We start from the raw sequence: 11,366 nt of genomic DNA, 5'->3' as shown, positions 1-11,366 counted from the left end.
TCCCCCCCCCCCCCACCCCTGCCCCATCCTGCCTGCCCTCACCTGAGGCTGCCCATCTCGTCCTGCAAGCTGTACATCTCCAGCAGGTTCATCTGGGGGAGGCCAGTGGTGGGTAGGTCCTGGATCTGCTTTAAATACCTGAAGCCCAAAGAACAGGATATACTCACTCTGCTATCCCTCCCCTCTACCCCAGGCCAGGCTGTCCTACCCGTTCGGTCACCGAATAACTTGTCTGGCAATCACTTGGAAGCCTGTTGCGTGAGAAACCATGCTAGACAGTGGGACACTTGATCCACTCAGCTGGAGAGGTGGACAGAGCGCTAGATGCATTCAGTCACAGCCCAGCATAGTAACTGCCAACATGAGGGTTCGGCCTATGTGCAGGAGCCCTGAGGAGGCCCCCGACTCACCGCTCCATGGTCCCAAATAGCCAGTGGGGCTCCTTAGTGAAAGGCATTTCCATGCCATGGAACTGGGCCATCTTCGTGGCGATGGCTGCGGACAACACGGGCTCTCGAAGCTCATGCGTCTTCAGTGGTCGGCTCTGCACCCAGGAACCTATCAGGGTGGTGAAGGGGCTGGGGCAGGAGGGGGGAAGGGTGGGGCAATGGAGGTGCGGGAAGTCAGGGCTTGGGGAAAATTCCCTACCTGGGGTGAGGGATGTGAAAGCAGACATTGGGAAGGGGAATAGGGGCTGGGGAAGGAGATGCTTCGGGGAGGTCAGGGCCGGGCTCGTACTGGGATGTACTGTTCCAGCCGGCCCTCTGGAAAGACTCCGTAGAGCTGGGGCCCCAGTGACCGCTCTGCAAGGATGGCGAACATTACACTTTCAAGGACCAAGGAGTCCACTCCCTTAAGGAAAACAGACAGCGAAGGGACCACGGTCACAAGGGGCCAGAGGCAAAGTGGCGCTGACAAACACGAGGGTCTTCTTGCTCCTCCCACCACTTCTGGCTCTATCTGGTTCTATTTGGTTGGTTCTATCTGGACTTCCTGTTCTATTGCCCGGGGGCTCCAGAGCGCGGGCGTTAGTGTCACAGTGGACAAAACACTTAGCCCCTAAGGCTCAGTGTCCTCAACTGCTTGGTAGGGACCATACAACCTGCCACACTTGGGTGAGAGGACCTGAGGCCACTGCGGCCTTCACTCCCTCCTCACCTGCAGGATGGCCCCGTACAGCCGCAGCAGCACCTCCCGGGGCTCCTCGCCAACGCGGGGCAGGTGGTCAGGCAGCGAGCAGCGGAAGAGCAGGTTACTGAGGCCTCCGCTGCAGACCCACAGCAGGGCGCGCTCAGCCCGCCATCCGCTCCACCGGCCCGGCGTCCAGCCCCCGCGCCCCGCGCTCCCCCGTAGCTCCCGGCCCTGCCCCGCCCCCGGCCCAGGAACGCTGAGTGTCCCGAGGGCCCGAGCCTAAGCCTGACCCCGGCCCGCGCACAAGAGGGGCTGACCCCTGACCTCCCACCTCACGGGGTCAACCCTCAGCTCCTCCGGCCGTACTCGGCGCCAGGCCCCGCCCAAGTACTCCCGGCACCACTGGTAGGCTCGGCGCTCGGCGTCTCGCGACCGCGCCGAGCCGCGCCTCCGGCTCGGGGCCGCGTCGGGGCACATAGCCTGCCGCAAGCTGTCCTTGGCCAGGCGGCCTCCAACAGCCCCGCCTCTGGCCACATCTGTCCCCTCAGCCGCCATGGCTCGGGCTTGGCCCTGCCAACGCCCCGCCGCGCACAGACCCTTCGGGCGCGCTCGGCTCCTTCCGGCTGCGCTCGGCTCCGCTTCCGGCCAGCCTGCGCTGCTCGGGTCGTACTCGGGTCTCCTTGGCTCTATTCGGCTCTTTGCGGCGCCGCTCGGCTGTCTCGGAGACCCTCGTCCGGGTGCTAGTCCCGAAGGCTGTGCCCCGCCCCTGCTCAGAGCGAAGGCCAATGGCCTCTCTCTCTTGGCGGGGCCGCTCGAAAAGACAGTGCTGTTTGGACCTTAACCCGGAAGCAGGAAATGGTTCGGACCAATCAGAAGCGTCCTGAGCGGTCGGGCCCACGGCGCAGTGGCGTGTCACGTGAGCGAACCACGTGGGCGGGTGGCGCGTACCGGGCTGAGAAGCCGGTCCGGCGCATAAAGGCGGTGTCACCGGGAAAGTGCTCGTGAGGCGAGGTGGGCCTTCGTCAGGATCTGGGAGCGGACAGGGCATCGCGGGCAGCGGCGGCGGCAGCCCCTCACTGTACAGATTTGGCCCCCGGGGCAGTTGGGCAAGGAAGAGGGCCGTTGAATGAGTGTGGCGAGTCCTGAGTGTGGGGGAAAGGGAGAGAGTGTGTGTGTGTGGCTCACATCTAGGGGGTGGGGAGTGTGGGGCACCTGGTAGGTGCCGAATAAACATTTGTTGATGCGTAACCTTAAATCCCTCCTCACCGCTGAGACCCCCTTGTCAGTTGAAGCCCGCCGCTGGAGGAGGCTATTGTTACCCTGCTTGAAACCACTGCCTTCATGTCCTGCTCCACTACCCCTCTTGCCTCCAGACCTAAAATCAAGCCCAGGAGGAGAGGCTCACGGCTTGGAGCAGGCACCTGGGGCTGCATCACGTCTCCTTGTCCCACCGCAGCAGTTTGAAATGCCTCCTTGCATTTCTTCTGCCCCATGCTGGAGTGGCGACCAGGAAGACTTGATCCACGGGGATCTGTGGCGCTGTTGGACCATGGTGTTCTTTGGGGTGAAGTAGATGAACAGCTGACCTGAGTGGTGTTTGATTTGAATAACGAGAAAGAAATCAAGAATTGGTGATCAGAAAGCAAATGTCAGTCACTGCAATGGGAAATCATGATCCCTCACTCTGTATTTAAATCTGAGCCAGTTCTGAGACCTGGAGTCCACTGGTTGAAAGGGAGACTTGGTCTCTTATAGAAAGGATCCTACAGTGCCACCATAAGTACATTAAAAAATATTCCTCTAATCTTTCCCCAAAGGGACCCAGCGCCTCTTAACAAAGTAACACATTTACTTTGGAAAAGGGACTATCCAGACCTTTCAAGGGCTGTTGGATACAAGATCTGAGGTGACACGTGTGCCAGGGTATATGACGCGTCATGAGTCACTGGTTTGAGTGGAGGCTGTGGAAGTCAGATGATAAACAGAGTCCTGACCCAAGTGTTGAGGTCACTTCTCTGGTCCCAGTACATACTTGGGGTAATTATACCTAGCAGTGGGGAGAGCCTGTACATTGATCCCTGACCTGTGGAATAAGAAGAGTCATGGTAGGAGGAGCGAAGTGGAAGCCTCTGAAACTCCCCACCCTCTCCAGTGCTGCATTCCATGTGGGATTGCAGAGATTGCTTACTCTCAAAGACATAAATCCCTACTACATCACCTTCAATTCACCTGAGTGGCCCCTGCAAAATCCAGATGGAGTCAAGTGAATGATGGTGGACTACCACAAACTTAGCCAGTTGGTGTCCCTAATCACAGCAGCTGTGTCAGGTGAGGTATCTGTACTGGAACCGATTAATGCACCTCTGGCACCTGATAATGCAATTGATGTGGTGAACATTCCTTTCAATTTCCAGTAGTAAAGAGTAAGTTTCCAAAAGCAGTTCACTTTTATATGGGAAGGACAGCCAAACGTATACATTGTCTTACTTCAAGTCTGTCTTAAGTCGTGCTTTCTGTCACAGTGTAATCGTTGAGACCTTGATCATCTGGACATTCTCCATAAAACTGTTGAAATTATGCTAATTGGACACGGTGAGGAAGGAAGTGACGAGTGCTCTGTCCCTGGTAAGACAGTGCATGTCAGAGGATGAGAGATAAACCCTCAGAAGTTCTGGGGCCTGTCATCAGTGAAGTTGCCAGGGGTGCAGTGTTGTAGGGCAAACCAGGCCGTCACCCCTGAGATAAGGACAAGTTACCGCATCTTGCACCCCTAACATGAAAAATGAGGCCTACCACTCCATGCACCTCTGGATTTTGGAGTCAGCACGTACCACACTTGGGAATACTGTTCTGACCCATTTATCGGGTGGCTTGGAAGACTGCTGGTTTTGAATGGGGCCCAGAGCAAAGGAGGGCTCTGGTGAAGATCCACACTGGAGCATGGGTTCCCCTGTCTCTTAATAGAACCAATGGGTTATGGCTTATCTGTGGCAGATAGGGACGCTGGGCAGCACCTTTGGTAGGCTCCAACAGGAGATTTGGAGTGCTCACCCCTAGGGTTCTGAAGCAAGACCAGCTACAGTGAAGAACTACTCACCAATGAAAGCAGCTTCTGACACACTCTGGGGCCCAATTAGAGACTGGCTGCCTGCTTATGGGGCATCAAATGATCATGTCACCAAATCTGCCTGTCCTAAGCTAGACACTGGCAAATCCACCAGGCTCAGTAGCAACTCACTGCCCAAGGAAAAAGGTTTGGACCCCAGTCTGTCCAGAGAGTACTGGTCATTTATAGGAAGAGGTGGCTGTGGCCTGCACATCTCCCACCTTGTTGTACCAGTGCTTAATAGCAGACAGGAAGAAAAATTTAGGTCTGGTTCACAGATGGGTCAGCTTGATGTGTTGGTATGAGCTGAAAATGAAGTACTGCTGCGCTACCATCCCACTTCAGGTAGCTCTGAAGGACAGTAATGAAGAGAATTCTTCCAGAGACCAGAGCTTTGAGCAGTACGCTTGGATACTCACTTCGTAGGGAGGGAAGGGAGTGGACAGAACAGTGGCCTAAGGAAGGTGAGCACATAAACTTCTGGGTTGAGACAGATGCCTTGCTCGTTGGTCAGGGACCTGGCAAGAGCGAGAGGGGATACTGGAGACAAGGAGGTCTGGGAAAGGAGATGGACCTGTAGCACTGGCCACAAGTGTGTGTATCTTTGTGCCTCCTGTTCATACCCACTGCACAGGGGTCACTGGGTAACAAATTGGATGGATAGATGTCAGTCAGCTTTTGTCCTTGGCTACACTTGTGCTTGTAAGGTGAGGCCATGAATGGAGTTGTCATGGTGGCAAGCTATGCCCACCAACACAGGCTCTTTCTTATCAAGGCTTATCTAATTATTACTGCCTATGAATTTCTGACCTGTTAGTAGTCTTAGTGCTGAGCTCCTGATATGGTACCGTCCCTAGATGACTTGGTGACAGGTTCGTTACAGCAGATCCTTTCCACCCAGGAGAGAGATTGATTCATCTTTACTGGAATTGATACCCGCTCTGGATATGAGTTTGCCTTCCCTATCCACAAGGTCTTAGAGTAGCATTACTATCTAGCAGCTTAGAGAATGCTCGATTTACCAACACGGGATCATGTATAACATTACCTTGGACCACGAAACTCATTTTACAGTGAAAAAGGTACAGCAATATATAGATTGCTGTGGGCTGTACCGCTTCTGTGATACCCTGTATTACCTACGAGCAGCCTAAAGCTCTGCTGGATTAGACCCCCTGGTTCCCGGTAGGGAACACTTCCACAAGGGAGCTTCCACTGATTCCAGGGAAGGACTCCTCCACTGAACCAGAATCTGCAAATTCCACCAGGTCACTTTGAGCTCCTTGTGCCGGTGAACCAGCAGGCAAAGAAGGAGGGGATAGTAGATCCCGCTTATTAGAGGTAGATAGGGTTGCTGCTACTTAGTGGGGCAATCAGGAGTTGGTCTAGCATGGAGGACTCGCCTGGTTCTGTCTGGTTGCTTCCATGCCAAGTGATAAGAGCAGCCACAGCCTGCCAAGGGCTCAGAGCCTTCGGGGATGGAGGTCTCGTAACCTGACCAGGAGAGCCACGTGGACCGGCTGAAATGCTGGCTGACAGTGAGGGAAACCTAGAATGGGCAGAGGAGAAGGGACATGACCAATATTAGCTACAGCCTCAGGAGCAGGTGTGGCAGTGGGGACTGTATTTGTTCTACTGACACTCTTATATTAAGGCTTTTGTAAAAGTCATGACCTTCGAGACTTCACCTCAAAGAATCACGGCAGCGTGGACTTAACGTGGTACCTGCATAGACTGTGGGATACAAGAGCTGGTGTCTTGAATGATGCCCTCAGCACACCTTTAATTGCAGTGGACTTCCAGAGATGCATCTCTGGCACCTGCTGTGTATCTTTGAACTTCCTGCCCCAGGCCTTCTCTGACACCACAGGAGCCTACCTGGCCTGCTCACCAGCACAGCCTAGGTCTCTGGGGGGCAACCTCAGGGCCTGGAGACAGGAGTCAGTAGAGGAATGGTTGGACAATCCTAAGAGGTATTCTGTACACTTCTCAGGAGGTCCTGCTGAAGTGAAGGTGTTGTTACCCAGAGCAGTAACCTAAGGAGCACACGCCTATGTTTGGATTCCTCCTTTCCTGTCCCACTCTTTTCCTCCTTCATCTCTGTTTCATGGAATCACTTCCTGAACAAACCACTTATACCCAAATCTTTGGGTGTGAAATCACTGTCACTATGCTGAAATGATGGTGTCGCCAGGGCTGCACTTCCTCAGAGGTTCTAAGGGAGAATCCAGTCCTTGTCTTTTCTGGAGGCTGCAAGCATTCCTGAGCATGTGGCTGCATCACTGCCGTCTCTGCTCCATGGTCGACACTGCTCCCACCTCTTCTGTCTGCGTAATCTCCCTCTAGCTCTCTCTCTTTTTTTAAAAAAAATAAATTTATTTATTTATGGCTGCGTAATCTCCCTCTAGCTCTCTCTCTTTTTTTAAAAAAAATAAATTTATTTATTTATGGCTGCGTAATCTCCCTCTAGCTCTCTCTCTTTTTTTAAAAAAATAAATTTATTTATTTATGGCTGCGTTAGGTCTTCGTTGCTGCGTGCAGGCTTTCTGTAGTTGCGACGAGCGGGGGCTACTCTTTGTTGCGGTGCGAGGGTTTCTCATTGCGGTGACTTCTCTTGTTGTGGAGCAGGGGCTCTAGGCACGCGGGCTTTAGTAGTTGTGGCACGCGGGCTTCAGTAGTTGTGGCTCGTGGGCTCTAGAGCACAGGCTCAGTAGTTGTGGCACACGGATTTAGTTACTCTGCGGCATGTGGGATCTTCCCAGACCAGGGATCGAACCCGTGTCCCCTGCACCGGCAGGCGGATTCTTAACCACCGAGCCACCAGGGAAACCCTCCCTCTAGCTCTCTTATAAACACACTGTGATCATATTCAGGGCCAACCTGGATAATCCAGGATAATCTCATCTCAAAATCCTTAATTAAATCAAATCTGCAAAGATCCTTTTTCCAAATAAGGTAACATTTACAGGTTCCAAGCATTAGGATGTGACTCTCTCTTGGGGGATCATTTTCCTGTCCTGCCACAGTCACTACTTCTTTCCCTCACAGCTGTTGTCTCATCATTCCATTGTGTCCTAGACCTTGAATATTGGAGATGAAAATTTCTGAGTCCAGACTAATTTTTCTCCCTTGGACAGGATTTGATTTTTCTGACTGAACACTTGAAGAAGTATGGTATGTGCATGAGGGAATGATTTATTTATTCACTTAAAATGATAATAAGCCCTCAACATGTCAACATAAATAATATCTTACAAAAGTAATTATTTTATAAAACAAAACTTTGATGAGAATAGTGGCATTGTTTTTTACATTTTTGCAAGTTTCTTTAGTGTCTGCTTAACTGGAGATGGCTGGTTCTTGTACCTGCTTCTGCAGTCAGTCTCTTCCATGTGTTGTTTTGGTTGAAACGTGAAGAAAACCCAGCCTGACTTAGATTTGTAGTTGGAAGCAGACAATAGCTTTTTCAGATAATTGTGGATCTTCGTTGGTACTACACCAAGAGTTGACAAGAGGTAAGTTTCTTAGAGGTTAGTTGCAATTTGGAATTTGAAACCATATCAATGAACTTTTTTGTCTTTTTTTTTTTAGAAAAAATTTTTAATAAATTTATTTATTTATCTTTTTATTTTTGGCTGCATTGGGTCTTCATTGCTGCACACGGGCTTTCTCTAGTTGCAGCAAGTGGGGGCTACTCTTCGTTGCAGTGCATGAGCTTCTCATTGCGGTGGCTTCTCTTGTTGTGGAGCACGGGCTCTAGGCACACGGGCTTCCGTAGTTGTGGTGCACGGGCTCAATAGTTGTGGCTCACGGGCTCTAGAGCGCAGGCTCAGTAGTTGTGGCGCACGGTCTTACCTGCTCCGTGGCATGTGGGATCTTCCTGGACCAGGGCTCGAACCCGTGTCCCCTGCATTGGCAGGTGGATTCTTAACCACTGCACCACCAGGGATGTCCCATTTTTCATCTTCTGCTACATCAAAATCTATTGCTCTGTCTTGCATGCAGAATGGGTCTTTTAGTTATGCATAATTTTAAAACATCATGCATTCGTTTGTCATTTGGAAAATACTGGTTCCTTGAGTTATATAGATCTTCCAAATTTTGACAGATTTTATTATATAATATTTTAAAAATCACACTTGTTAATGTCACCACCAATCTCATCAGAAAAATATTTAAATATTGAGAAACTTTAAGCTCATGATGATAGACACATGTTTTCCAAAAATGTAAGTTTTGCTTAAAAGCACAAATTTTATCATTGGCAACAAATATTATCAGTTGTTTTCCATGAAGTGACACACTTTATTCATTTTTGAGAAAGTGTTTGCCGAACACCCAAGTCAGAATAACCATAGTTTGTCGATTTTCTTTCAAGTAAAAATAGTGTTTCGTGGAGGGATGTCTGCAACATGGCAAATTGAGACCTTCCCTTTGTCTCTCGCCTTCAATCTACAACCAGTAAAACATTCACAATGCTAAAAGGGTGCCTCTGCCCCATACACTAGGGTGCTGGAGAATTCCACACTTCTGTACATCTGAAGGTGGGTGGACTGGAGCCCATAGAGGGGGTGGAACTGGGGGAACAGTGGGGTGGTGCCTGCAGTCCTGGATTCCCACCTGCAGCAGCTGAGCCTGCAGCCCCGGAGAACTTGGCAGTAGCAGGGGAGGTGACGCACGTGACTCCATCGCCCCAGCCACCGTGGCAGCCATAGGCATCTGGCAGTGTTGGCCATGAGGCCTGGGATCCCATCCCTTCAGCTACAGAGGGGCCCATGACTCCCCCGACCCTGCAGTGACTGAGCCTGTGCACCTTACAGTGGACATGACAGGGGTACCTGTGCAACATTGGCTCCCCCCACCCAAACCCTCCCCCAGCAGTGGCAGAGCCTGCGGCCCACGGGATCCCAGGCAAAATGGAAGAGCCCGCTCTCCTGGTGCCCCAGGAAGCAGTAATAGCCACGCTGGCAGCAGCAAGATACCAGTGACTCCAGAGGTACAAGAAGTGATCATGAGGGCACAGGGCGACACCCCTGGCAGAGGCAGTGGAGGGTGGAAAGTGCTGACTCTCAAATATAACAAGAGGCAGCGCAGACTCAAGCAGAACGCTGTTTGCTACTTCACATGCACTGGCAGAGGAACAACTTGTCAAGCACCATGAAGAACCACGATAACACTGTACCACAAAAAGGAAATGACAGTTCTCCAGAAACCAAACTTAAAATCATGGAATATTGTGATCTAACTGATAGAGAATTCAAAGTAGCTGTCATGAAGAAAACCAGTGAGCTGCAAGAAAACTCGTAAAGGTAGTTAAATGGGCTCAAGAAGAACATTAATGAAGCGAAGGAACACTTTACCAAAGAGGCTGAAACTCTAAAAAGAAACCAAACAGAAATTCTGGAGCTGAAGAACTCAATAGATGAGATGAAGGATGCATTAGAAAGAATTGGAAATAGAGCAGACCATATGGAAGAGAGAAAGAGCAGAAACAGAAATCTAGAAATGATACAAATATAAGAGGCAAGAGAAATAAAATATTTTTAAAATGATAAAATTCTTCTTTTTGAGGCAAGGAATACAACTTTATTCGGAAAGCCAGCAGACTGAGAAGATGGCAGACTAGTGTCTCAAAATAACCATCTTATTGGGGTCTGGACACCAGTTTCTTTTATAGAATCAGAGAGGGAAGTAAAGTAACAAGGGCAAACATCTGGAATGGCCAGCCTTGGACATGTTAATTTCTTCTTTCTTGCAGCCATTCACAGGTGGGTAGGGTTCCCTGAGGCAGGCCATTATGTATGATTATAATAACAAAAGCAATGAAAAGCAAAGGCTAAAGTCAAAGAAACAGATCCAACATGGAGTGAAAATTGGCTCTTTCCTGTTATGGATATACAAGTCCATGAAGTTAAGAGGACACCTAATTACCTCAATGCAAAAAGACCTTCTCCAAGACACATTATATTAAAATTGTCAAAAGTCAATAACAAAGAATTTTGAAGGTAGCTGGGGAAAAAAGGATGTTAACCTACATAGGAACCCCCATTAATTTATCAGCAGATTTCTCAGAAGAAACTCTACAGGCCAGGAGGGAGTGGAATGATATTCTCAAAGTACTGAAAGATATAAACTGTCACCCGAGAATACTTTATCCAGCAAAGTTATCATTCAGTATGAAGGGAAATAAAGACTTTCTGAGAAGAACAAGAGCTGAGGAAGTTCATTAATACTAGGCCTAATGGTTAAGCAGCAAGTTTCCACTGTATAGCTCAGGGAACTATATTCAATATCCTGTAATAAACCATAGTGGAAAAGAATATGAAAAAGAGTGTACTGATATATATGTATAACTGAGTCACTTTGCTGTACAGCAGAAATTAACACAACATTGTATTCGACTATACTTCAATTAAAAAAAACCCAAACAAACAACCCACTAGATCTGCCTTACAAGAAATGTTGAAAGGAGCTCTTTTACCAGAAACAAAAAGGCTAAAGTACACAAAACTTCAAGTAAGGTGATAAATAGACATAATCAGAAAATTGCAACTCTTTATCAGAATAGGTTTTTAAACACTTTATTATAGCATAAATGTTAAAAGGGGGGAAAGAAGAAAAAAAAACTATGGCTACTTCAATTTGGTAACAAACAAACAACATAAAAAGAGATAATTTGAGACAACAAAAACACAAAAGGGGAAGAGGAAAATGACAGAACCCATGTAGGTAAATGAAGATAAGATGCTATCAGCAGAAAAAAAGACCATTTTATCTCAGAAACATTTTATACAAACCTCATGATAACGACAAAACATAAATCTAGAGCAGAGACATGAAACAAAAAAGAGGAAACTGAGAAAAACATAAGAGAAAACCACCAAACCAAAATGGCAGATAGAAACACAAGAAAAAAGAAACAATGGAGTTGTAGAGCAACCAGAAAACAAGAAATAACCTGGCAATACTAAGTTCTCAGCTATCAATAATCACCCTAAATATAAATGGGTTGATGTCACCAATCAAAATACACAGAGTGGATTAAAAAATAAGACCCAACTAAAGCTTCCTCCAGGAGGCTCACCTCAGCTCTGAAGATACACATAGGCTCACAGTGAAGGAATGAAAG

At 48.8% G+C, this 11,366-nt stretch overlaps 1 protein-coding gene across 2 annotated transcripts in view; it reads right to left on the bottom strand.

Moving 5' to 3' along the window:
• CHKB (choline kinase beta) overlaps positions 1-1,937 on the bottom strand; it is a 3,657-nt gene extending 1,720 nt beyond the window's left edge. The window contains exons 1-5 of one of the 2 annotated variants that reach the window (XM_024737478.1): positions 1,463-1,937; positions 1,159-1,267; positions 739-852; positions 411-544; positions 43-138 (exon numbers count right to left, since the gene is read on the bottom strand). In XM_024737478.1, coding sequence (XP_024593246.1) covers positions 43-138; positions 411-544; positions 739-852; positions 1,159-1,267; positions 1,463-1,686 — 677 coding nt within the window. In that variant the 5' untranslated portion in view covers positions 1,687-1,937. The remainder of the gene's footprint in view (positions 1-42; positions 139-410; positions 545-738; positions 853-1,158; positions 1,268-1,462) is intronic. The other variant, XM_024737480.1, reaches the window with a different exon arrangement.
• Between the last annotated feature and the right edge of the window lie 9,429 nt (positions 1,938-11,366).

The sequence above is a fragment of the Neophocaena asiaeorientalis genome, unplaced genomic scaffold (assembly GCF_003031525.2).
Source record: "Neophocaena asiaeorientalis asiaeorientalis breed wild unplaced genomic scaffold, Neophocaena_asiaeorientalis_V1.1 scaffold242, whole genome shotgun sequence".
Classification (NCBI taxonomy): domain Eukaryota; kingdom Metazoa; phylum Chordata; class Mammalia; order Artiodactyla; family Phocoenidae; genus Neophocaena; species Neophocaena asiaeorientalis.
The sequence above is the reverse complement of the archived record's forward strand: the minus strand, read 5'-3'. Positions and strand labels throughout refer to the sequence as shown.